A 27,142-nucleotide genomic window follows, 5' to 3' on the forward strand; every position below is an offset into this window, starting at 1 on the left:
CTTTTTTGGTTTTAGGATAAAAAAAGAGTAATTTGTTTCACACAGTATTATGTTGAAGTTCTCCAGGCAGCCACTAGTGGAGAAATCCTGAATCCTGACTTTTAACCCACTGAATGTCATAAAACTGTCATACCGCCAACAAATTCCTACTGAAAATCCAACTCACATTCTTTATGATGGTAACTTAATTTGTTAAGTTTTTTTGTGGCGTCGTCTGTGTGTCGTTCATAGACCATAATTAACCTGGATGTGTATTAGCGGTGTTACTAACCACAACTATCCACTAGTGGTTGTTTTGTACAAAACACAGGTGAAGGCGGTTGTGTGACGTACCGTCGTGCAGTGTGTTGTATTTTTCTATTGAGAACTGCAGGGGCTGCTAATTCATTACATAACGTTCTCCCTTAAATCAGTTTTACTGTAAATATATGCTGTTGTTTTTTTTGGTTTTTTTGTTTGTATTTACCTTGTACTATTGTTCAAACTGGGTGTTTCAAAGTGTATCGATGCCAACAATATTTATTGTATTTATGTTTTCCAGGCTCAAAGTTCGATGCCACAGTGTTAATAATCTGTTAATTAAAAGCTTTTACGTGTATAAATACTTTCCTTTTTTTACTTTTTCACGACTGTTTTAAAGTTAACTGCAGTCAAGTGTCTTGTGAACCACATATCATTCTCTGTTGATAACTCTTCCACCTCCACTTTAACTTTAACCTGAACCACTGACACTCATGAATTCACTCTCTAATAACGCTTCTTCTGTTCAGGACGTCCTGATTCCTCCGTCCTCCCATCTGGATGGTCCCCCAGCTTGATGTCATTGTCTAACATGTCCATCCACTTCGCAAAAATGACGGTGCTCAGTCATGAAGGCTCAGGTGAGGCACACCTCCCACCTTTCACTGTCCTCACACACCGGCACCACCCTCATTTACTTCTCTGCCACACCTGACTTCATATGCTATCAGTTAGTCATTAGTCATGTTTTGTTGAACAAAATGCTGATATATTCACAGGAATTGAAGAAAAAAGACACTCGCAAAAAATATTTAACACCTGCCTGTGTTTTGCTAATAACATTTTTAAAAATAATTTTTGGACCTGCAGCACTGTTAAAAATTCAACACCACGACGACCGACAAGTACATTATTTTCTTTAATATTTCAACAGTACAAATTATATCTTAATTATTAAACATGACATGAGAAATACATTGCTTCACATTTCAGAACATCATATTCGTCGAGAACATTCTGGGCCACTGAGAAGTCACCTGAGAGAACATGTTAGAAAACCTATTCAGTGTGATATGGTTACTCTGACACTTTATCCACAACTGGGCTCTGTAGGAGCGACATCACACCCACGAGAACAACACGCCACCTTCATCACTCTCACCAGCTGCATTAGTGGAACAACAGTAAACTGTTACAATGATGACTAGCAAATATCATAGCAAGGACCACTTTACACGAGTCAGTTCATATTTTTTTATGAGGGGAAATTAAAACAGCAAAAATAGTCCACGTTTTACGACACCGTTAGAGCAAGTACAGTCCTACAAAGTGTGCAAATTTCACCGTACGCTCACGAGACGACTTCCAATGAAGGCACCATTCTTTTTTTTTCTCTTTAATGTCCTTTCCACACTCAAACTGAACTGCTGCCTGAACTGTGATGGATTCTCACTGAGGCTGAGCTGAAAGAAAAAAAAACTCAAACAGATATAAACAAATGTAAACAACAGCTCATTTTCTGCATTTGCATGATTTCTTTCTGTCAGAGTTGTGTTGAGTGTAGAGTTGTTTTGTTTTCACCACCATATAGTGTATGTTGTAAACTTATAGAATGACTAAAAACAAGTTTGTATGTGAAAGTAATTTTTAAACTGTAAATTGAGTATTTTAATGAAAAACATTCTAAATAATTTCTGATATAGATACTTTTTTTTAAGCACAAACCAGTGGAGTGCAGGATAAAGTTTCTATAGTGGGTTTCTTTGTTTCACAGATAGCAAGTTTAGATTTTCTCTAAATTTTCTGTTTTTCACTCCAATAACATTTGAAATGGACAAAATGAAAACAATCCTCTCTGGAGCAGGCCGTGGTTAAATGTGTGATTTCTAATATTTGGCATTTTCATTATATTTGCCTTCAAAATTCACCATTTATGTTTTTAAATTTAATTTCAGTTTAAGTCAGTGTTTCGCAAACATTTAAAGCCACAGCACATATTTTCATTGTAAAAATCCCATGGTGCAACACCAAACATGTGTCCCAAAAAGTGTATGGAATTAATTATATCTTATAGATCTTTTTTCAATTACCAACAATTTCCTGTTTTGTAGAACAAAATGCTGATATAGTTGCAGGAATTGAAGAAAGACACTCGTAAAAATCTTAAACACCTCTGGCTCTCTTTTTCTATTTATTTTCTAGTGTTTATAGCCATGTCACCTAGTGGAAGAGTATTTAATTGTTCTGTCTGACACTCAAGGACAAATTATCTGCACTAAATAATAATTTTCACGACACGGCTGAGAGCTTGTGAATCACTGACTTAAACTACCATCTGCTGTAGGCGTCACCAAAAAGTTGTTTGAAAAGGATCACGTCATCAAACTGAAGTTGCATCAGACAAAAACTTGTGAAATCTCATTTTGAGTTTCAAGAGAATGTAAACATGGGAAATGTTAATCTCACAGACATCAAAAACGACTAAAACAAAATTCAAATAAAAAAAGGCAATGATTGCATTGAACAACCCCGTGAGTAGTGCAAAAAAATCCTCTTTGCAGTGTAAAACCTGAATGGCAGTTCAGTGGCACTGACACACCAATACTGAAAATCCACAGAGAAGCACAGACAGCCATCCATCACTGCATAAAACTGGAGTTCAAATTCACAAAGCCACAGTCTGTGCACCACCACAGAGACGTCATCAAACTGTGGCCAGGAACAGGGAGGGAGGAGGGAGGGATGGAGGGGGGCTACAGTTTTCCTCACAGAGGAGAGGTCAGAATGTTCGTCTCCCATCAAGTCATGACCTCAGAGAACATGGAACACATCTTGAAAAAGGTCAAAAAACAACAGAAGACTTGGATAGAAGTTGAACGTGTGTTTGCAAAGTTCCCTCCTAGTGATAGAAGCCAAATAATCAGTGATGATATCCAGTCAGTGGTGATGGATCCAGTGGGTGGAGAGTGTTACACTAGTCTCCTGCTGATCTTCCAAAGTTGCAGCTTTGTTTCTGCAGGGTCAGGAACAAACTTTAAAAACTAACAAATCTGAATCTGGTCATATGGACAATCTCCCACACAGATAACTCTGTCTGGGTGTGTCACTAATCATCATCAAAGTTCAAACATTTCCTTCATAATGGAGAAAAAGAGTTGAAATTCAAACACAAACCAATTTTTCAACATATTTTAGAATATCTGAAAAAGTTACTTCCAGCCAACGTTAACTCGACTTTTTCATCAGAAATATAGCACAACTCTTCTTTTGTTTGTTGTTAGCAAGTACGCTAAATAGATCATCACAGATGTAAACAACTCACGGGTTTTTCCAAAAGCAGCATATTCTGGGCTCAGGAGTTCTACAGAACCAAAAATAATAACCACTCTTCTTCAACATTTATCTCTCTTTAGCAGACCTTATAGGAGAAGCTAACACATTTTTTGCTGTTAGCAAGCAGCATGTTCTGGGCTCAGGAGTAGTGTTTTTACCAACTTTAGCCCCCCCCTGCCTGTCAGTTCTGATCATTTATTTCATCCGAGAGCTTTAGAAGACCCTATAGCAGAAACTAAAAGTTATTTTGCTGTTAGGAAGTAACGTCAGAGTCATCACTGACAAAGAAAACCCAGGCTTTTTAAAAGCAAAATATTCTAGGCTAATGAGTTCCATAGAACCTGCTAATGTGTTAGCAAGCTAAATAGCCATCAATAAAAAGCTCAGGGGTTTTACAGAATCTGTAATAAACACTGTTCTTATTAACTCCCTATCAGTGACTTAGCAGAGACCAGAACAAAATATGTTAATATTTTGCTGCGAGCAGGCAAGTTAAACTGTCAACAACAAAGCATTTTCACAACTTCTCTTGTTTTGGTTAGTTCTACAAAAGCTATAGTTTTTAATCAGACACCCGGCCAAATGTTTCAAAACCAACAACGCTTTCTCACCCTGCTAACCACCACCATGTGTTTTAATTCCAGGTGTGAACCCTGCTGCAGACAGGTCTAATGGACGGTTTCCCACCCTGAACTGGAAGGACATCAATAATCTCCTGAGAGCTTCCATGTAGATTTTCCCCTGATATAAAACACCACCATGACGTCATGGCACAGAAGCAGGACTATATCAAGTATACAGACAACACTACTACACCGTTTACCATGAGGGTGTATACACCACAGTGAAGACCACTGTGTCTAACTGTTCTGTGAGGAGGAAAAACAGAGCATCACTGTGAGGTCACATTTACAGGTTTAGTGAGGAAATACATCAAATATATATGTTCTGTAGCCACTGTACTGGAGTGTGGATGACTGCGTCCAACAGTCAGAATGTACATACATGCCCCGACACCAGAGCATGATGGGAAACCAGGTCAGGTCCATGCCACTTTGCGTGATATGGCCTGTTTGAAACACTCAGGGTTGGTGCTGCCTCCAGGGCGCAGCGCCCTCTCCAGGCTCACCAGCACATTTTGATGACATTCCCTGATATTCACTGGGTACTTGGCCCTCAGCAGCTCGTATGCAGCGATCAACCTCATGTTCTGCTTCACCATCAGGTACTGGATGATACACGTGGGAGCCAGAGAAAACCCGTCCCGACAGTGCACCAGGACTCGCTTCCTCTTCTCAGTGGAGGCATCTATGCACTCGTTGATGTCCTCAAAGCAGCGCTGCTTCAGGGAGGGGCCGTCCCCCAAGGCGTCGGGCACGTCTCCGATGTCCACCTTGAGGCGGGACCAGCTGTGGCGGGTGCCGCGAGAGCAGGTGCAGGGTATGAGGTTGAGACTAGGGCCCGGTTCCCCGGGCATGCTGCTCATGTCGATGATGCTGTCTATGTTATTACGGCACAGGGTGCGCCCGTTGTAAGCAGCATTCAGGTTGCCGACGTAGATGTAGTCTGTGACCTTGGAGATGACCGGTTCGGAGTACTGGAAGTGTTCGGGGCCACTGGGTTTGGGTTCAGGCGTATCAGGGCCTCTGGCTCCTGCTGGCCCCGTAGCAGCTCTCCTGCTGTAGTTACGCAGCTTCTTTGACCCTGAACGTGACGGAGGGTTGGACTCTGACTCAGAGCTACTGTTCCAGGGCGGAGAGAAGAGGGAGAATCGGCTGGAGGACTTGCTCTTATTGAGCATCTCCACTGGACTGGACAGGCCTGAGCTGGACGCCGTCGTGGAAGCTGAGGCGCAGAAGAGAGACGCTCGTTCCAGGGATCCGGTGCTGCTGGCAGCTCCTGCACTGTGGGCCTGCTCCATCTGAAACAACCACACAAGTCTGACGGTGACTCCACTGTTTTGGCCCATGATGTATTTAATTTAAGGATTTGATTCATGTTGAGTTGAGGAAGATGACACAGAAGACAACACTGTGATGTTTTTTTGTACCTGAGCTTTAAGGTTGTTCTTCCACTCCTGTGTTTCCAGAGCTTTGAAGCGCCCACTACTGTCGGAGGAGACCGACACACAGAGTGGACGGTGAGCTCTGGGGGGGAGCTGGGGGGTGAGGGCCACGGGGATGGGCCTAACATCTGTGTGCTCGCTTCTATTCATCATCAGATTTGGACAGGAGCCTGGGACGTGGAGGAAATAAAACAATATTCAATCAAGAACATCGAGCTGCTGAGGCGACAAATGTGTTGGTCACCGGGTTAGAAATGGTCAAAACTGTCCTTGTTAATGCTTTAGTTGCAGCAGTAGGAGGTAGTGTCAGAGGTAACTTGGTTTGCAAAATGGACTGAGGCTAATAGACTATTAGTCCAATTACCTGACATCTTCTTGTGTCATGTTGCATTACATTTGCAATGACATTTTGAGCTAATTGTTAAGACAACATTTGCAGACCTTTAACAACAAAGATACAAATCAGAATACAGTTATGTTTTCTTCAAATCTTGCAACATATTGGAGGAATTCCAAAACATTCCCTGTGCAGCTGTAGACCACAGTAGGAATAACAGGATCCTGCATTAGATTTGTTTTAACGTAGTGTTTTCACCTACCAGCACATTCTGAGCGGGTGATGGACTGAATCTGCAGTGTGTTCTGTGTTCTCAACAGGCTGTGGAGAGTCTTCACTATACCTAAAAATGAGACGTGATTTTTTTTAAATTTAGTAAACTGTTGCAGCAGCCTGATGAGAGGACAACAGCTGGACACTAGCCTTACCGATCCCTCCATTCTGCCTGCGGAGCACTTTTTTATCCAGTGATTTGAGGGCACTCTGGTCTTTGTTCCACTCTTCCTCGGCTTCCATGTTCCGCCTCCTGCAGAGAGAGGCACAAAAACCCGGTACAGGCTACCCGTCATCTTCGGCGACACTCGAGATCCATGTGAAGGACGTGATTTCAGCTGCGGGCGGTGTGAGAGGACTCTGCTGCTAACATCAGCCGCTAACATCAGCCTGCTGGCTCACTGCACGAGCGAGTCATAATGTGGAGTTGCGGTACATCTAACCATCCGTAGTCCGTGCACCGAGTAGGGAAGCCAGGCCGTGACTAAGGGCAGCATGCTCGGCGGAGGATGGAGCAAACATGACGACCGTGGTGGTTAAAATAGCAACAAAAGCTAGCCACCGCTGACGAGCATATTAACCCACTGTTTGCTGCTCCTGCACGGACGTTTACATACCAGCACACGTCATTTACTACAACCATGAATTATGTGTTAAAAGGACAAATGTATGAAGACAACAATTAATGATTCTGAGTAATAAATAACACTCCAGCGCTCCTGCGACCAAACTGATAAACGACACCGCCAGCTGAGCTACGTCATCTCCACGGAGCAGCTCCTTGGGTTATTTAACCCTGCGTAAAGTTTTCGAGGTCTGGAATAAAACTATTCTTTTTATGGCTTACACCAAAATCAATTTCAGTTTATAAGTTATTTTATTGAAACGGTATGTTTTTGTTCGTGTGAGTTGATAACAACGGTGCAGAATTTGTGAGTATATGAAATGAAAAACGACCTGTTAGACTTGACTACGTAAAAAAAAAAACGTTTTTTGAGGTTTACTTGGTTAATACAAAGACGTCTCCCAAAGGGGCGGAACATTGCGGTTTTTGTGTTCATTCCGGTGCAACTACCAATTTGGCAAACTAAAATGAGTTAAACTAACGTCACGCTGATAAGTGAGCCATTCATTTGATCACTAATGCCAAAAGTATCATTGTAAATAATAGAGTTATAATAAATAATAAGAGTTGTCATTATTTCATTCAAACATAGATATTACTTAAAGTCTTACTTTACTAAAACAGACATCACGAAGCTACAGCCTCTTCCAGAGCAGTATGATATGTAAAAACAGTTAACCCTAAAATATAATATCTCTTAACGTTTACGTTATTTACGTTAACCCTATTTTCCGTTTTAGAGAAAGCATTGTGTTCAATCAGAGCCAGGTATGAACTGATAAAACATTACGGAGGGTTTATTTCACCAGATTACAGTGATGGAAATAAACATTTGTAAAGAAAAAATAGAGGAAGTTCCTATAAAGTTCATTCTGGTAACAAATGTCCTGCTTAATACTCACTCCTTGTCCAACATTGTAATTGTTTGTTTTTTGTTTTTTCTCTGCATGTGTCCAAATTATGATTTCATCTTTAGCTCAAATTTAAAAAAATGTTTTTTAAAGTTGAAGCCCTGATTCTGATTTTCTAATTTTAAACCCTTTCCTTCAGGGTCATTCTTTAAAGCAAAAAACAAAAAACAAAAAAACAAACTTTTGTGAGCTTGGATGATCATCAAAAGATATCAGTTTAATACAAATTTTCTTTAAGGTTTAAAAAAAAGTTTCTTTGCGTTAAATAAAGATATAAACTAAAGAACCTTCAATGAAATAATAAAGTTCACTCTTGCATCACATGACCCAGCCTTTCACCTTAGTATTAGATACATCAATAGACTTACCTTGTGTGTTTTAGGTTATGGTTGATGGTTTGTAGCCCAGTGTTTCATCAGAATGAACCAGTCTTTTGCATCTCTATCTGTAAGCAATAATCTGCCTGCTGACGTGGAGCCCGTTTTCCTTCCCCTCTCTGCTTTTTTTTTTGTGTGCTTCTTTTTGTGTTTTAATTGGATGGCCAGGTCTCGCTCCAGGTATCCTGGTAACCCACCAAGCTGCTGATGTCACTGCTCTCCATAATGAAGGGTGAGTGTATCTGACTACCTTTGTCAATAAGCAGGCCGGGAAATTCATTGGAGATAATGCTGACAACAAAGACCACGTCTGCCATGAAGTGATGAGGACACACTCAGCTCCTCTGGGTCCTGAATGATTTCAGTACCTGAGGTGTTCATGTTATGATCATTTAAAACACACCCTAACTCCTGCACTAGATGCCAGAAAAAGGCATATTAAATCGTGATTAAAAGCATTTTACCCAAATTTATGTTTAAATTAATATTATTAATTTGTCATTGTTTCTCCAATTGAATTCATAAAGCCATGTATTAGAAATCACTGAATTACTTGGTTATAGACTACGGTGATGCCAGGCACGTACCAGACAATCTGTTTGCAGTTGTCAAAGTGGCCCATGGTTGTTTGTCTTTCTGATGAAATGGAGCCTGGTGACTGTTGGGATTGATTTCAGCCTTTAATGACCTATAAAAAGGATTGACTTGGACAAAAAGAAGTAAACACCAAACTAGCATCTGAGATAATAAACTATACATATAATAAATTACAAATGTTCAGACTTTTCATTCCAAACCTAGTGAAAGAAACATTTTATTTTGAGCTTTTTTTTCTTTCTAAATGCTAGTTTCATCATTTTTTTGGTCTTTCAACCCACATCAATATCCCTTATATCCCAATTTAACTATGAAATGTAGGGGGTGTTCAGTCGTCGTGGCAGCCACAAAGTTTTTTTTTTTTACCAGTGTAGATTTTCACTTCACATGTCTTATCACTGGAGGACAGTGTTGTTGTTTTTTTTAGCTTAAAGGTACAATGCAAACTGCTGCGTCAGTGTGGAGCTACACAGGTGGGTGGGGCATTTGCATCTCAAAGGGTGTTCTCCAGCTCTTCAGCTCATTGTCCAAGTTTGCTGTCTCCTGTTTAACTCCCAGTAAGGCAGCAAGTGCAAAACAGTACCTGTGGTGGCCTCAGTGCTGATTACATACACCACAAAGGAAGGAAATTTTGATGTTGCCAATGGAAGCATTTAAAAGAACACTTGGGATGCACCTACGTGTTGAGATTAGGTTGTAGTTTTTTCCTTTTAATTGAAAAATATGAACTCTACTTACTAAATAATAAATATGTCAGTATGTCTTAAAAGTCTAAAGGAATACATTTCTTTTAACTTTATTTTTTTGATGTAGTGACCTTACAAAGATGTATAGTTTGATAGAAATATTATCTATACATAAGATAGAAGTGGAGACTTCTATCTTTTACTCATTATTACTCTGCAAACAGATGAAACTGTTTAATAAAATAATCCTTGAAAAATGACTTAGGTTGTTGTCATACCATCTTTAACCAAAAGATGGAGCCAACCACATCACTCTCAACCTGAACTACCAAGACGCCGCAAAAAGACAAACAATATAATGTTGTTCATCTGACTTTGTTGAAGTCCATTTTATTTAAACCCCAACAATTTGGACCATACACTTTTTGGTAAAGTCATATTGAATACATAGAGTGAAAGACAGATTCTGGTGAGCCACATGGATGTCGATATATAGATGGACTTTTGCTGATAAAGAAAAAAAAAACATATAAACAATACTTTGAGTCGAGTTAATGCCACTCAGGATAACAGCAAAAATAATTAAAAAAATACATTTTCTTTATATAGAACTGAAATATAAACAATAATAATAATATCACACAATGTACCTTCAATTTGAAGTTTTAAAAACCAATTTATGACGTCACCTCACAGCCGGCGGCTAGGAGTGGGCGTGGTTTGCTGACGCATTGCGGTTTCCACCCCGGTGCGTGAACAAGCGACGCGGCGTAACGCACGCGCGTCGGTGTGTTTCCAGTCCGCGTGTTTATCTGTGTGTATACGCGTGTGTGTGTTTGTGTGTGCGGTGTGTCACTAGCAGCAGCAGCAGCGGCGGCGGACGGTCACAGCAACTCTGTCAGGGAGCTGGAGCATCCGGGCCAGGCTGCACAGAGATGCGGCGCATGTAGAGCTCGGCGTGCGGACTGGACACACACCGCTGCACCTCACCGCTGCTACCATGGTTTACACACCGCTGAAAACCTTCACTGGACGCGTTTGTTTTCAAATGGCGGCGCTTAAAACGCGGAGGTGAGCGGCTCCTTTGCTGGAGAGGAGTGCGCACTTGTTTTTTTTTTTTTTTACCTTCTCTGATATTCCCTGTTTTGCCTCAGGCAGAGCAGCCAACGCTAATTAATCCGTTTTTTTTGGAGTCCTTTTTTAAAACTGCATGACGAACCATGACGTCTGGACAGGACGAAAGCTCAGTCCGTGTGGCACTGAGGTAAGTCACCAAAATAATCTCTAATGTCCTCCTTTGGTGCCAAATGCGCTTCTGTTGTTAAATTCCCCGGTGCCACCTGTCAGTCAGAGCTGAGGGCCTGCCACAAAACCCATCAGTCAACAGCAGCATCTGCTGAAACACACAGGTTTGCGCAGCTGTGCCTGTTAGAACCCTGAAACGATGTGCTCGTCTGGAAAAACCAATTATTCCTTATCTCTAACATCATTATGAACAACTTAATGACTCGCCCTAAAGCACAATTCACACGCACATTCTCACCGTAGCCAAGCCCTAACTGACGAACGCCTACGTCATCAGGACCCAGGTTTTGGTCCCCACTGAAGATTCCTGGTCCTAACAAGGTCACCGTCGGGACCTAAAAAAGGACCGAGTTACACGGCTAACATAAATACATGCTCGTATGCACACTTAGGATGTATTATTAATAAATCCTAAGACATCATCGGGCTCTTTTAGCAGCACACTGACCCAGATCTAACCGTGAGCGCCTTCTCTTGTTTTAGGAGCTTTAACTCACACACTTTCCGTCAGTTTTTTTTTTGCAAAAAAATTAAAAAAAATGCAGTTTTTCTTGAATGCACCTCCTATGTTCTGACACAATATATGCAAAAATAAAATAAATAAATCAGTGCACAGGTGCATGCCCCATTTTCACAACAGCCGTTTATTGGCAAAGGACTCATTAGATTCCAACCTGCTGGGCATTTAGGAAGAAAGACAGGGCGATGGACTGTTTTATCTTCCAGAGCCTGGTCTCCCTCCTCAAAGCCTCCTGCCTGCAGGGAGGCAGTCAATCGATGAAAGAAGAGCTTTACTGACAGACGTGGAGGCAGCGTTGTGTCCAGTGCAGCTCCTGTGTCTGTTCTGAGTGTTTCCTTTGTATCCAGGACAGCACAGTCATTGTTTTCCTCTTTTTCTTTTCTTCTCTTTTCTTTTAACGAATCAGACTTTCTGTCTGTTCACTCCTACGTCTTTTGTGTGGACGTGGGCCGCGGTCACCCACCTGGTGAGGTGGCACAGAGACGGTGGCAGGAGGCCAAAGCCATATGTGTGCATCTCTCTGTGAGAGACAAATTGAGGCGATTGTTCCACTCTTAATGCCTCCTCACAGGGTGTGAAGGAGATGTATACCCCCCCGCTCTTGCCCCCCCACAGCTTCTCTTTTCCATTTCCCATCTGAGGGAAAACCCAACACTTTGATTGTGCTTGAAGATCAGTTGTCATGTACAGTTGGAGCGCTGATGTTGAATGTTGGTATTAGGAAGGCTGCCAAACACTCAGTCATTTTATAGCCTAATATTATAGGGGACATAAATCACTGAACCAAATGTCAGATGTCAGTGATGGTTGTAGTGTTTACCTTTGTCACGTTTGACTGTGAGCCAAGAGATTACTAATTGGAGCACCGCCCCCACTACCCCCCAGGGATGTTATTCATGCTGCTCAAATACCCCTAGTGGTTACATACGTAGTGTAGTGATTATCACGCCTGCCTTACACGCATAAGGGTTTTGGGTTTGAGCCCTAACCCTAACCATATACTTAAAGGTGCGTCCCCTCTCTATGGCAGCCCGTGAGTTGCAATCACACACTCAATGGCACCTCCTGTGGCAGGAGTTGCAACGACCCACACTTAAGAGGGTCACAATTAATGAATTAATGCACAATAAATTAAGTAAAAATGCAGAAGATTGGGCATAAAAAAATCATAATGGATTGAATTAGCTACACTTCAGCGCTGTGACCAGTACGATCCAGTACCTGGGTGTGTGAGTTCCCTTTCTCTCCAGCAGGGTCTGCATCTCTGCCTGGTCTCTCCACCAATGTAACATGTAGTTCTTTTCATTTTATAATTTATGGGTTTTTTTCAAAAATAAACAGGTTGTTGTTTGTTGTTAGAGCAAATTGCAAAAAAAACATCTGGCGTTCCACTGGCTGTATGTGTCGTGAGTCCAAACTGCAGCAGAAGTGCATGCAGCGTTTATGCAGGGAGACGTGAATATTATGTGCCCTGGCTCCAGGAACCAAGATTATAGAGCTGGATTTAGCACACGGCGCTTCACTTTGTCATTTGTAGAAAGGCCTTTGTGGAAACATAGTCAGAAAATCCACAGTAAATCCCTGAGTGAAATGCATGGGGTAATTTAGAGCTTAAGACCACGACTCCTGATCTCCCTTTTATTGAATCATTTCAGGACAATGGCTGTACAAACCAGTGGGGTAATTACCAGGCGGAGGTTCACACCTCGACACCCAGCCCGTAAGATGAGTGGTGCAGTGGCATGTTTTAACTGCTATCAACTGGCAGAATAGTTTGTCCAAGCTTTTGACAAGTCTCACCGTGCACGTGTGCAGCTGCTGGGAGTGGGCGTGACGGCGTGTGCTCTCTGCAGCTTCAAAGACACACGGTTCCAACTAGTTCCCAGATATCTGGGCATGATGAGACTCAATGTATTCCTAAAGAGGGTTAGTAATACAATTATGAAAATGAAAGGTGTAACAACCAGTACAAGAGGTGTGGCCCTTTTGTTTGTTACGTATCTCGGTTTTGACATCACGGTTTGGTACTTTTCTTTTGGTACAAAATTTGGAAATAAATAACATTTCATTTATTAACAACCTATAAAATGGTTCAACTTGAGCTTGCGGCAAATATTTAGGTTCTTGAATAAATAAAAAAAATGGTTTGAAAGAGAAACGCTGTTTGGTGTTTTATGTTGCATTGCATTTGTAACAATATTTTGAGCATCTTCTGAAAATTAGATTTTTGAGGTTTTTGTTTATTTATTTTTTTACAGCTGCCTTTGCGAGTGTGAATTTATTTTTTTAGAATTCATAACGGCAGTACTTGTGGACATCCGACGCCAGCGTGATGTGTTGGAATCTGTCGGCGTCAGTACAAGACGTGTGGCCCTTTTGTTTGTTACGTATCTTGGTTTTGACATCGCGGTTTGGTACTTTTCTTTTGGTACAAAATTTGGAAATAAATAACATTTCATTTATTAACAACCTATAAAATGGTTCAACTTGAGCTTGCGGCAAATATTTAGGTTCTTGAATAAATAAAAAAATGGTTTGAAAGAGAAACGCTGTTTGGTGTTTTATGTTGCATTGCATTTGTAACAATATTTTGAGCATCTTCTGAAAATTAGACTTTTGAGGTTTTTGTTTACTTATTTTTTTACAGCTGCCTTTGCGAGTGTGAATTTATTTTTTTAGAATTCATAACGGCAGTACTTGTGGACATCCGACGCCAGCGTGATGTGTTGGAATCTGTCGGCGTCTTTAATGACCTCTGAGAGGCTCTGCTGAGCAAATGTTAAATTGGTTGGAGGCAGCAGCTTATCTCCACAGAGGCTGACCCAAACCTGTCCTTTTAAACCTGCACAAAGGAACACAACGTTCAGAGCTCTTGCTTCATGTGCATTTGCTCGGACAACATTATTTTTCTCTCTTTCTTTTTCTTTAACGGTACTTTAAGAAAAGAAAAATACTTGCTGCACCTCCTTAGCTTCAGTAAGTATATCATACTGTACTTAGCTTGTTTGCTCACTGCAGGACGCCATAATGGCTGCTCTTAAGTGGTGGGTGTATATGTTGAGGGAAGGGCCTAGGTGGATCTGAGGACTGGCTGAACCTGCCTGCTGAGCCGCTGCAGTACAGCAAACATTGAAGAATTATCAAGAGAGGATTAAGCTACAGTACAACACAGGTGGCTGTTCGGCTGCCTCGTAACGAGGGTTTACCATCTGATCAGATCAGCCTAGGATCTTAAGGTTGTGTTACAGGCATACCTTCGGTTATTTGCTCAAAGGCACGCAGCAAATGTCTAAGTCTCTTAACGTGAGCCCTGCTTGTGGCTTATTAGCAAAGTGTAGAGTCAGGGTTAACTCAGGAAGGAAAATCTTGTTAAAGTGGGCCACCAGATTAGACTTCATCTACACTGCACTGACAAATGAGCAGCCACGGGTCCGTGTAGCTGACCGGAGGCAGCAACAAACAATGGCTGCAGGAGTTTACATTGAAAACAGACTGGACCTGGACTGAGAAAACACGAGATTAAAAACAGAGGTTCACGACGTGGAAGAAATAACAGGCTTTTTTTTTTTCTTCTACAAAAGAATACTGATTTATTTGAAAAAGTACTAAAACACGGCCAAGATAAGTAGTACTAGACTGGTACTGGAAACAACAATCTGAGACGAGTGTGAGGATCAGCCGTGGCGTCACCATCGAAACACAGAAGCCCCGGTGGATCGTAAAATCCCCCCAGACCTTCTCCTTTGTTCATATCCACTGACCCGGCTCGGTGTGTTTGGAGTCCTGTGAATCCCATCGTGTTTTATTCTGCCTTCCTGTTTATAATACGATGCTGTCGATATTCCTTGAAGCCGTAAAGTTCTTAGGCAGATGTTGTCATTAAAAGGTGTCAGTTTTTAATAACTAAAACAAGTTCAGACACGTCTGTTCACAACTTTTTTTCATTATCTACTTATAACAAGAGTTTAATTGTGATGGGTTTAATGTGATCAGGTTTTTGAAACCCTCACAAATGAATGACAAAAACCGGTCCACATGAACAGAGCATGAACAAGGATTCTGTGTATTTATTGAGACCCATAAATGAGACAGAACTTTCCAGTTTATTTCTTAACCTTATTCTGATCATTTATAGATGTGGAGAATAACCAGACGTCTCTGTAATGTCATAAACACTTGAAAGAAGGTGAAGTCTTGTGTCCTGTAGACCTGGAGTGTCATTATATAACTGAAAAGATCAACATGAGTAACAGTGACCTCATTCACAAACAGACAGCACAGTAGCTCAGTGACTAATGACCTCGTGTCTCCTCCCTTTATTTACCAGACCTTTGAAACGTTCACTCTGATGGTTGTGACTGAAATGACTTTTATAAATCTGAACTTGACAAGTCATTGACTTGTTATGACAATCCCTACTCATGTCACACTGTTGTATCTGCTGCTCGTCTCTTTATGGCTCTGGCCACAGTGTTAAAGTGTTTGCCAAGATACACAGAAGTAAACTATGAATAAACACCGTTCCTGTCACAGGCTTCAAATAAACCAGGAAGTCATTACTGTGGATCGAGGCTAAAACCAAAGAAAATCACATTTGGTTAAATGTCCGTCAACCGGTGCTCCAAGCTGGACAATATTGTCCTGCAGGTACATTAGTGTCTCGACATAGGTGTAAATGTACGTTCTCTCTTTGAATGGTCAAAACAAAGAGTATTGACTCGGTAATGAACAGTAAATAAACAGGTTCCACAACCTGAACCAGAAATAGAAACAGTCAGAAACATGACGTGAAGTGTCCCCTCCAAAAACAGTAGCTGTTTCCTGGTCCCTGAGATGCATTTTCAACAGAAACTTTGTGCATTTCATTAAATTGATTCTTTCATTTTTATATTAGACATTAATGTCAAATTCTCTTTGTGCATTTTATTACAGGGATTCTTGCACTTTTATATTAGACATTAATGTCAAATTCATTGATTAGCTAAGCCCCCCCTGGACTAACTCCCCTTAGGGGTCCCCGCTCCCCACGTTGGAAATAACTATCTCAAAATAAAGTAAAAATAAATGATAAAGTTGCTGACTGTGTAAAACTCATCCACATGACCCCACCTCGGCCCCCTGCTGGACGTTGCACAAACTGTATCAGTTGTTTTTTCCCCTCTACATTGACCCAAGGGTTAATAAATGATGTCGTTATGAAGTGAAAGCATGTGAAAATAGAACAGTTATTAAGGGGTTTCCCGTCGTCGTTATGACGTCGTTATGAAGTGAAAGCATGTGGAAATAGAACAGTTATTAAGGGGTTTCCCACATATTTCTCAGGGCTTTTTGTCCATTACTTTGTTTTTCTTTTTAAAAATGGACATTATCTTTAGCAGTGAACCCATGTCCTGGTGACAGGCCGGCCTGTGAAATAGAAATTTGAGTGGATCACGGATACATTTCCAGTGTTTAGCCTTCATGACCTCTTTCCCAACTGGAGTCTCTTCCATTCTGAGATGATACTAAGCATAGCACCCACACTTAAACTCAACTTCCCCGAGAATAGATTCATGACCGGCCCAGCCACACGGCTGGAAGACCTCAGTTATCTATATCTCAGCCTCTAAGGAGTCAGCGCATTTCTGCCAGACGCACTTGTTTTGCTGCAGAGAGCCTTCAACTGTGGAGCCGCGTGCACCACATGTGGACATGTTTATGGGTAGAAGTGGCTCCGTCCTCCCCCCTCCATCCCTCCTCCGATTATATAGCATTTAAGGGAAACAAGCTTTTCCTGTTAAATTGATTGGATGCACATTGTAATTATGGAGTCACTCTCATGCACGCCACACCCAGTGGAATTATATTGTTCAATGTTCTGATGGTATTGACTCTGTCCCCGTCGTTTCCGCTCCAGTCGTCAACAGTCGAGCCGATGCCGCTCTCTGTTTTGGACCTTTCCTCACAGCTCATACCTGTCCAGTTAAGGTCGCAGCTTGATTTTTTTTTTTTTTTTTCATGTGGAGCTGCTGCCGCAAATAAGACATGGATGAAACTCAACTTCCATCATCCGACTGCCAGCAGATCATCACAAATAGCTTTGTTTGCTCAGTGAGCTAACCCTCTGGTATTTATGTCCCGATCCCTGCAGTGGGAACGGACTCTGCATCCGTCCACTCATTAAACATGATCTGTGAACATACAGCTGTGATTTATCACCTACTAGTGGTTTAGAAAGATTATCAGGGCGAACAGTGGTATGAATAGTACACATGTTTTTTAATGTTTTTTTTGATATATAATTGAAATTCAGTTTGGAGAGTGGTGCTAATGTTGTATCGATTAATGTAAAAGACTTGGGAAAATGAATTGTTGAGTCATTAAAGCTGTAGCAGCGTGTAAACAGCAGCAGTCGATAGTGTTAATGGACTCGACCACATTCGTCAGAAGTCGTAATTCATTTGGAAAAAAACGTTTATCTATTTCAGCTACAAAAGGAAATCTGGTTTGATAAGTGTTAGGCAACAAATAGATCTGATGATAGAATTGAAAAACGGAAATTTCATGTAGCTTTTTTTGGGAAATGTGAACTTAAAAATTATGTGAAAAGGAAAATCGAAATATTTTTGGACCTCATGATGTTTTGTTTTGTTGCAATTTATAGACCTAATGACTAATAATTGTTATTTGCAGCTCTTCTACAAACATATCATTTTAAAAACATTTTAAAGTTCCTGTCTTTAACAATAGTTTATATCTTGAATTTCTGTATTTTATAATAACCCATCATCATTCCAAGGAGTCATTTAGTTTCAGTTTATCCTCAAGATTTTAAATCAAATTTCGGTGTCATCTTTGAGCTAAAATGAATAATAAAAAGTAGTGAACTCAGAGGTCATGGAGGAGATTGGCCATTACTAGACAGCTGTTCCAGTGCGGTCCATCTGAGGTAGATTAGGACTCAGGGTGTGTCTAAAAGCCACTTGGAAAATCAGAAGGGCTAAAGTTTCTAAAAAATCCTGTAATTATTACATTTTGGGCTAAATTACTAGACGCTTAAAGATGGGTTTGAACTGAAGCCATTTTTTTTTCTGTTTGAGGTAAGAATTTAAAAACCAAGTCGGGATTAACTTTCTGATCAAGCTCCTCTTCCTGGATATTTTTCTGGAGATGGTTTCAGACGAATCCTGACACAGACATTCCCATTGGCCACCAAATGAAAATGCAGACGCACCTTTCCTTGTCGTCTTGGTCCAAAATACCCTTGCATTGCTGCAGAGACTGTTGGACACCCCCCTCTGTCAGACAGTCGAACACCTAAACACCTCTGACAGGAGAACCAATCATCTGCTGGGCTGGTGATGTCGCTGTCTGAATCTGTCCTGTAAATTTGAATTTCACTGCAGGTGTGAACTTGAGGCTGGTGTTTTTGTCAAACCCTGTTGGTGTTGATTGGCTCCCTGCTGGCAAATAGTCAGAACTGAATTTCCTGACAGATATGTTGACTGCAGCGTGGAACCGACATCCACTCGACCTTGACTGATGTGTTTGCTTAACCCATTATCTGTTATCTGCCCTGAAAGCTGCAGATGGCGACGGCCTTATGTTTAGCTCGCCCTCCCTCAAACTCTTTCCACATTTTAGGGCGTAATTCTGTTGCCGGGACATGGCTGAGACAGAGATGGTATTTCTGTGTCAACATTCCTGGGCTGAATGACTGTGAGGTCCAACAGTTGAAATTTGAAGAAAACTCACTGCACGTCGGCAGGTTTCTTTGAATAAAGTAAAAATGAAGTACATTTTTCACTGTGTCCCACTGTGGCCTGGTACCAAATGACCTATGGACTGGTACTGGTCTGCGAACCGGGGGTTGGGGACCCCTGATCCTTTTAAAACCGGCCCTCCAGGGGGAACTGTATTGCTGATGTGGCCCCCGGTCAAAATGAGTTTGACCCCCCACCCCCGGTCTCTGTGAATGTTTCCTGTCCTGTCAGTGCGTTCACACGGTTTCTAAGTCCGGCTCTAAAATGAATGAGGTTTTAAAAACACTGCCGCTCCGTCGCTTTCTGCTGAGCTGACGAGGAAATGTTGACTTTCGTGTCTTTTCTGAGGCTGCAGTCACGACAGGCTTTGTTTGGAATCTAAACCCTCGGTCAGATTTGTTGTGGCAGCTGTGAAGAGACTTATTTTAAATTTCAACATTCTTCAGGGCAGGACCTGTCCTTCTCCAGACAGAATTCCGAATAGTCTAATCAGTGGGCCTTCGAATTTGAGTTCTTTCAAAAAGGACATTTTCAATCCGGGCCATAAATAAATGAAGAGTTTCACAAAAAAAACCCAAAAAAACTCTTGCATGTAAAGTCTCCTAATTTAAAGGATAACTTTTGACATAGACAGGAGCAGTAATTACTGCTAATTGTTGTGTGTTTTGTGGCTGCGTCGTCACATGTCATTATGGGATGAAGAGGATCTCCATTACGATCCCTGGTTCTCTGATCCTGGTGTTCCAGGCAGCTTTCCCAATCCACCTTGACAGCTCCACATGAGCCCTTGCTGACACCTCCTGTCGCCTAACCTCCCCACCCTTGTTAATGATAGAAGTGGAGGGGGGGGAGAAGGGTCGGCAGGTCAAAGGTTCCAGGACCCCTGACCTGCAGGAAGCAGTTAAACCATTATCAGAATGCCACATTTACCCGGTGCCTCGTGTTTGTTTTTAACAGTCCCATTTCCTCCACAGTGGGATGGCCCAGTATTAAACTAACCAACAGGCTGAGATCAGCTGTGGGGTTGACCCACCCATGACGAATCTCATGGGCAGATGTATAAAAACACCCAAGGTGTGTTGGTGTACCACACCTAGTAACCAGACTAATGTTGATAAATATGTTTGGACTCATTACACATGACGTGGAGTTTGATTCTGTTTTTTCTGTGTATTTTTACTTTCTCTTTAATTCATTGGAGTCAGGCAGATTGTGATTGGTCGATGGAAGCTTTTGTTTCTGGGAAATAAAATTTTATGATGATGTTTATGTTGACTTGAGTGATAGAGTGTTCATGAATCTGGTAACACTCTCAAACATCGTCCTATAGTTGAACCTGTAGTTGAATCAAAGCTTTTTACTTGGTAAAATAATAATAATAAATAAGCCTTTAAACCATTGTTTCCCTAACACTGGGTCGTCAGGCGGGTCGAAATAGTTTTTTTTTTTTTTTTGGATTGTCTCGCATTATGTTTCCCAGGAGTTTACAAATAATGTCTGTTGACATGGGACGTGAAGAAACACTGGTGTAAAGATTACGACCACGACTGTTCAAAAACTGTGTCTGACGTTTGGTCTGTGTCGGTTCTGACAACTCTCTGCTCCACTCTCTGAGCCTCTCTGTTTACGTTTGTTTTCTGTTAGCATGACTTAGCATCTTCCTATTCTCTGCAGTTTGTCGCAGGACAACGTTATTGTGACGTCAGGACACTGAAGTATAAAAATCGTTTCTTCAGTTTTATCGACCTGTGTTTGATTTGTGGTGCATGTGACGCAGCCCAGAGATTTAAGGCTTTACTCTGTTAACAAAGGTCACTCTCTGTGACTGCTGTAAAAACATAATCCGTCTCATGTGTCCCCTGTTTGAATAAACAGGTCCTCGGTAGAGCTTTGACTTAAGAACAGAAAGCATTGTCTCTTTGATTTAGAGAATAATGATCATGAACATGTCCTGGCACCGATGGAAGTGGCAGCTTTGGTAACGAGTCTTTGATCGACAAACAACTGCCTCTCTCTGATGTTCTGCCTCACGGCCGTCTTTAGGCTGGTCCAAACAGAATTATGTCCTGCTCAGATCGGATTATGATTTCAGATTTCCACTTCTACTGCGTCGGCTCCCCGTCTCCATGGCAACCACATCCTCTAGTCTGTGCCATGTGGCGTACGGTGTGTTTTGCAGACAATAAAACACTTCCAGCCAAAGCTGTGTTTTCAGGACAGGCGGCGGCAGTTTGATGCGAGACAGTGTGACAAAGGTAGTGTGTGGTTGTAGCTCCTGCCACAGCTCCTCCACGGTGAAGTGGTGTAAACGCTGCCCTCGCCTCTTTGTCTGGGGCTGTAGGTGGTCCCGTCTGGCAGAGCGTGAAACCATTTCTTGCTGAGCTTTTAATATTAAAAATGTCATTCAACTGCCGGCCACTTCAAAGCATTCCTCTCATTCAGAGCCGCGCAGTTTTTTTTTTTCCATAAACCGCTCCTGAAGGACCAACTATTTCTTTCTAAGTATGTTTGAGACTGGAGTCGACTGCTACAGTCGGTGGACTGACAATGGTGAGGTGTTTAATGCTCGGTTCAGGTGTAGGAAATGTTCTGTAGTTATGTTATCTCTCAGTTTCAGGCCACTGACTGGACCACTGGGGGGGTCGGGTCTGGGCCACATGTGGTCTGCGGGCCACAATTTGAAAAGGTTGGCGTTTTTTAACATTAGCATAAAATATATTTTTAAAAAAAGGAAGAGTAGTTGTTTTGGGCAGATTTCACAATTTTCTTGACTCTGGCACTTTAGCTTTGAAGCTAACGATAACTTTCAGGTTTTCAGGTGTCCTTCTACTTTTTGATTTTGTTTCTATTCTGTTATAATAGTGAGTGAAAGGTGAGACAGGAAGTGGAGGAAGTCTGATGGCTTCAAAGCAGCCACCTGTGCTAAAAGGTGAAGCCACATGAAAAGACACAGAGACCTTTGCTGTGTCCTGGCAACATGTCAAATGTGTGACGAGGGACACACCCACCCACACCCACCCACACCCCCACCTACAGTACACTGTGTTGTTTCCCTCTTACAGTTGAAGTGTGGACAGGTGATGTCATCTGAAGCAACACCAAATCTCACACAAAGATCTGGTTTGTTTGAAGCTTTGGGAGTGGAGCGTCACCGTTGTGTGTGTGGCTTTGATTTTAGGCTGAGTCTGTGTGGACAAATCTAATTTTTTAATTTTTCTATTATTATTTTGTGTAGGTCGAATGCAGTGAAAGTAGGAAAAATATAATATAAGAAAAAGGGATGGTGGGTTTATTCTCAAAACTCTGAAAGGAGAAAATCATCATTTCATAAAAATGACGTTCTGCAGCTGGATGGTTGTTTAGCTGCGCATGAAGTAATTGTTCTGTTCCTCAGTGTATAAACTGTGGACTGAGTTTTGAAACAGATTTCAGAACTCACTCTGGTGAAATCTCTTCCACACCCCCACCCACTCTCAGGGGGGTTATGACAGAGGATTTGATTTGTCGACTATTTGAACAAAGTCCAACTAGAGCTCGTCATTTCTTATGATCTTTGTGTCACACATGGAGGTGAAATGGATGTTTTCTGACCAGGGTTATGTTGAATTCTCCATCAGAGCATCATCAGCTCTGACCTTATCAGCCAAGAAAATGTGTTTTGTTTCTAAATCTAATCCTGTTTCCTCAGGATCTGCATGGTTATTTTTCTACATAAATATGTTTGTGAAAAACAACTAAAAGCTGCCGTAGATACCGTGTGGTCGGTGACTTGGTGAATACACGGGGCCGGCTGAGAATAGACATAATACATGGCAGTTGGCACAGGTCGTAGAGATCATTTAAAACCAGCAGTGACTCGCTCCAGCTGGTCCCGTCTGGTGAGACTGCAGGATCCTCTCATCCACATCCGGCTCGTTGCCCTTTTGCTGTGCATCATCATCATCATCATCATCATCAGTACAGTCTGTCCTCCCAGTGCAGAGTAACAATTACATTTTCCTGGCTTCACAGGCCTCCTGCGGGTAATGACACAGGAAGAAAAGCATGGTTCCTGTAATACTCCTTCTCAGGGCCCATTAAACCTGGGCCACCTACTGACGGAGCTGCTCCGAGAGCGGCAACGACTCTGACAATCTGCTGTGGTTTCACTTTAATATCGTGGCACGGGAGGGTGATGAAAAAATATGGGTTTGTTGTCGAAACTACTTTGACATCGAACCCTACTGATCAAGTTCTTCAGGCTGGAACTGTTCTTTATTTATATATATTTATTTATCTTATTTATGTTGTTTTCTTTCTTCCCTCACCTTATTTTCCTCCCCCTTTTGCTGTGTTCCCCGTTTTCCCTCCCCTCTCTCAGCCATTGCAGACGCCTGAACACTTAGCCTGGCTCCTCTGGAGATTGTTTTTCCTCCCCACTGTTAGCAACACGCTGCTCAGCATCGTTTAATTTGGTTTTTGTAAAACTAATTCTGCTTTACTTTGTATCGTCCATAAAAACCCAATATAACAACTCTTTGGAGGAGGATTTTAATAATTTTGAATAATAAATATTTTTTAATAAAAATAAATAAATCAATAATTTTATTAATAATTTTAATTCAAATAATTGTTTATTTAATTTTTAATTTCATTTTAAAACTGAATTTTCAACTTCAACATTTGCCGTGTCCACAAGTTTGGCTTCTTACAAACTGTCACCAGTTTCCTGACCTGATCTGTCCAATCGTAGAGTCTCATGAACCTGAAGTATTGATGTTGGTATGAAGGGAGTGGAGTGAGTGAGTGAGTCCACCTGAGCCGCGACCATTACCTTTGTTCCCTTCATCCGTGACCCGGGTCATTGACAGTATACATGGACGTGTCGTGACCCTCAGGCAGGACATTGTCCTCTCCTCCCTCGCCTCCGTCTGGCTGTGTAATCTTGCGGCCGTGGCGTCGGAGTCGGTGCTGGGATCCTGTGTCACTCACTACACAAAGACCACACTGTACTCCACTCACTGTATTGTTCTACCCTGAGTTCAGGGGCACAATGGTGCCTTTATCCCCCCTCTGCCCCCTCAGTGCAGAGGGGAGTTGGAGAGCCCTCTGTCAGGTGCTTTTCTTTGACCTTAGTCCATTAGGGAGTTTGTCTGCAGTGACACAGTTCTGAAAGGACAGTCTCTCTTGGTCAGTGTTAACCACTGAGAGGGAGAGAGATAAAAAAAACAGAAGTTCAAATGGTTGGTTTGTCATTGTGTTCAATGCCAAGTGCGTGGACAGAGCAGAGGAGAGGAGAGAGCTGCTGAGTCACAGCAGGCTCTGCTCTTCTGTACAACGCCTCCCACACACACACCACACCGCTGACCCTCTAACGTCCACATTTGCTGACCACTGCTGGATTTCAGAATCGTTAACATTCAGCATTGTCATACTCTCCAGACGGACTGTAGATCTCTGACTCATTTTGATCCAGATTCCTCCAGCAGGGGTGCTGTTTGGGGGCAGGTGTTAGCTCTGATTCAGTATCAAGTTGTTTTCATACAAATATATAATGCCTTTTCAATGACTTATATTATAAAAACTGGATGGAGACACTGTTAAAGAAATGCATTAAAACCTGATAAACATTCTGGACGCAGAAACAGTTTGGTGTCCAACATTCTGGACGCAGAAACAGTTTGGTTTGAAGACACATTTTGGACTTATCGTCAGAGTGAGGATTTTGGGCTGTGTGGTTATGACTTTGTGCCAAATCCTTCTGGTCCACAGCTGCTCAGTGAGGCAGACCTACCATTCACTAAGAGAGAGATTTGAGGCTCAGTCTGTGTACTGGCTAGTACTGCAGTATCTAAATATATGCATTATATACAGCCCTGCAATATACAGTAGATCTGGTGTTTGTGTAAAATATGGAGTGTATAATGAAGTATAAATACATATGCATACATATATAAACATATATAAAATCTGTATATATGTCTGTATAAAAATATATATTTATATATTTGCTTATACATTTTTTATATATATATAAATACATATGCAAAATCTTTATATGTGTGTATAAAAAATATATATTTATATATTTACTTATACATTTATATATATATATATTTATCTAAAAATATATTTTTGGCTTAAATGTATTCCCTTCTGTGTCCTGTCGCAGGATTCGTCCTCAGTTGGCCAGAGAGAAGATCGAGGGATGTCACATTTGTACCTACGTGATGCCCGGGGAGCCTCAGGTGATCCTGGGGAAAGACAAGGCCTTCACCTACGACTACATGTTCGACATGGACTCCCAGCAGGACGCCATCTACAGCACGAGCACTGAGAAGCTGATCGAAGGCTGCTTCGAAGGCTACAACGCCACCGTGTTTGCCTACGGACAGGTGAGTTCCCGTGTTAGCCTTCTTAGCTTCTCACCTTGGAGACTGGTAGGCCGATAGCTGAGAGGGTGGAGTGAGGTTGTCTAAATCTTTGTTTCCCAAAGACTGGGTCGCGACCCTCAAGTGGGTCACGAGATTTTTTTTTTGGGTCGTCTCGCATCATGTTTCCCAAGGAGTTTACGAATAATATCTATTGACTTGGGTCGTGAAGGTTTGTGACGTTATGCGTCTTTTACATGAGTCCGTTTCAAACACCTCTCTCCTCTCACTGCTGGCCTGGATCTGGAGTTCTGTCCTAGATCAGACTGGTTTTCCTCTGTGGATTTTACAGAATATAATCTAGATTTAGCCAACCCACTTGGCTCTGAGCCAACAGCTCAGCCCAGCTGTACTGCTGATAATGACAGAAAAAAAATCCTTTGATGGTTTTTTATTTTTTCTAAACCAAAGATGTTTTTACTGTTTATATCCAGTGTCATTAACTGATATCACAGCCACTTTATCATTGAACATTCAGATAACGCAGGCATACCGTATTTTCTGGACTAAAAGTCCCACTTTTTTTCATCCTTTGGCTGGGTTTGTGACTTATACTCAGGTACGACTTATACATTAAAATATATAATTTCACAAGATTGTTATTTTCACACTGACAGCCACTAGAGGGCACTCTAGGCCTGTGTAACAGTATCTGCTACTCCTGTACCACTGAAACTTTACATGCCTTTTTAAGAGAGTTTTTTTCCTCTGTCCTCTAACAGACAGGTTCAGGGAAGACGTACACCATGGGGACGGGCTTCGACGTCAACATTGTGGACGAGGAGCTGGGCATCATTCCACGTGCTGTCCACCACCTCTTCAAAGGCATCGAGGAGCGTCGTCAGGCCGCCCAGGAGCAGGGACGGCCCGTGCCCGAGTTCAAGATCAACGCTCAGTTCCTGGAGGTCTGAAAACACATCACTGCATCGCAGAGATATGGATATTTAGTCATTTATTAATCTCAATTTAGAATAAAAAACTATTGATACTGACTGATATTCCTACATTGAACATTGATAAAATAAAATTTTAATCTAGTAAGTTCAAAAAAATGAAAAAAAAAATTACTAAATAAAACAAAATGAATGGACATATTTCAACCTTCTCATCAAACCTTTTTATTTTCGTCTGTTTTAAATCTATAAAAGTTTCATCTCCACCTCTGCTCCGTCTTGACTTTCTGGTGCTCTGCCTTCATTAAAGCTCTATAATGAGGAGGTTCTGGACCTGTTTGACTCCACACGAGACATGAAGCAAAAATCTCACATCAGAATCCACGAGGACGCCACAGGAGGGATCTACACGGTGGGCGTGACCACACGGACCGTGTCCTCCGAGGCCGAGGTAATAAACAGATGGAGAAACAGAGAAACAGAACAGATTTACAGCTCATTCAATGACTGTAAAGGACTTTTCCAGGACCTGTGTCATACATTTATCACCTCGTCTGGAAGCCAGATGTTTATTAAATGAACAAACATTAAAGTCTTTTTTGTTTTGTTTGTGTTTAGATGTTGCAGTGCCTGAAGCTGGGCGCTCTGTCTCGCACCACAGCCAGCACTCAGATGAACGTGCAGAGCTCCAGATCACACGCCATCTTCACCATCCACCTGTGCCAAGTCCGCGTTTGTGCCTCTGACAATGTTAGTGCAGTATCACACACACACACACACACACACAACGACCAGGACATTTGAAATATAACCATGAAGTCAGGTGTT

At 41.8% G+C, this 27,142-nt stretch overlaps 2 protein-coding genes across 2 annotated transcripts in view; one reads left to right on the forward strand and one right to left on the reverse strand.

Moving 5' to 3' along the window:
- Positions 1–454: 454 nt before the first annotated feature.
- LOC103379921 (uncharacterized) lies at positions 455–7,531 on the reverse strand. Its single transcript, XM_025056235.1, has 4 exons — positions 6,404–7,531; positions 6,238–6,318; positions 5,624–5,808; positions 455–5,494 (listed from the first exon to the last, which is right to left on the reverse strand). Exons 1-4 carry the CDS (start codon positions 6,489–6,491, stop codon positions 4,613–4,615), a joined length of 1,236 nt encoding a protein of 411 aa, XP_024912003.1. The 5' UTR covers positions 6,492–7,531; the 3' UTR covers positions 455–4,612.
- A 2,649-nt stretch (positions 7,532–10,180) lies between these two features.
- Positions 10,181–27,142, forward strand: part of LOC103379923 (kinesin-like protein KIF21A) — a 33,735-nt gene continuing 16,773 nt past the window's right edge. Inside the window, exons 1-5 of the mRNA XM_025056055.1 lie at positions 10,181–10,708; positions 25,163–25,385; positions 26,144–26,326; positions 26,625–26,765; positions 26,933–27,064. Of these exons, the coding sequence (XP_024911823.1) occupies positions 10,665–10,708; positions 25,163–25,385; positions 26,144–26,326; positions 26,625–26,765; positions 26,933–27,064 (723 nt within the window). The 5' untranslated portion in view covers positions 10,181–10,664. The remainder of the gene's footprint in view (positions 10,709–25,162; positions 25,386–26,143; positions 26,327–26,624; positions 26,766–26,932; positions 27,065–27,142) is intronic.

Source organism: Cynoglossus semilaevis, chromosome 6 (genome assembly GCF_000523025.1).
Source record: "Cynoglossus semilaevis isolate Cse_v1.0 chromosome 6, Cse_v1.0, whole genome shotgun sequence".
NCBI classification, from domain to species: domain Eukaryota; kingdom Metazoa; phylum Chordata; class Actinopteri; order Pleuronectiformes; family Cynoglossidae; genus Cynoglossus; species Cynoglossus semilaevis.

Coding starts and splice junctions, on each gene's coding strand:
- LOC103379921 (XM_025056235.1), bottom strand. CDS start 6,491: ATGGAAGCCGAGGAAGAGTGGAACAAAGACCAGAGTGCCCTCAAATCA. Junction 6,319..6,403: donor CAGGCAGAATGGAGGGATCG/GTAAGGCTAGTG, acceptor TCTCATTTTTAG/GTATAGTGAAGACTCTCCAC. Junction 5,809..6,237: donor CACCCGCTCAGAATGTGCTG/GTAGGTGAAAAC, acceptor TCCACGTCCCAG/GCTCCTGTCCAAATCTGATG.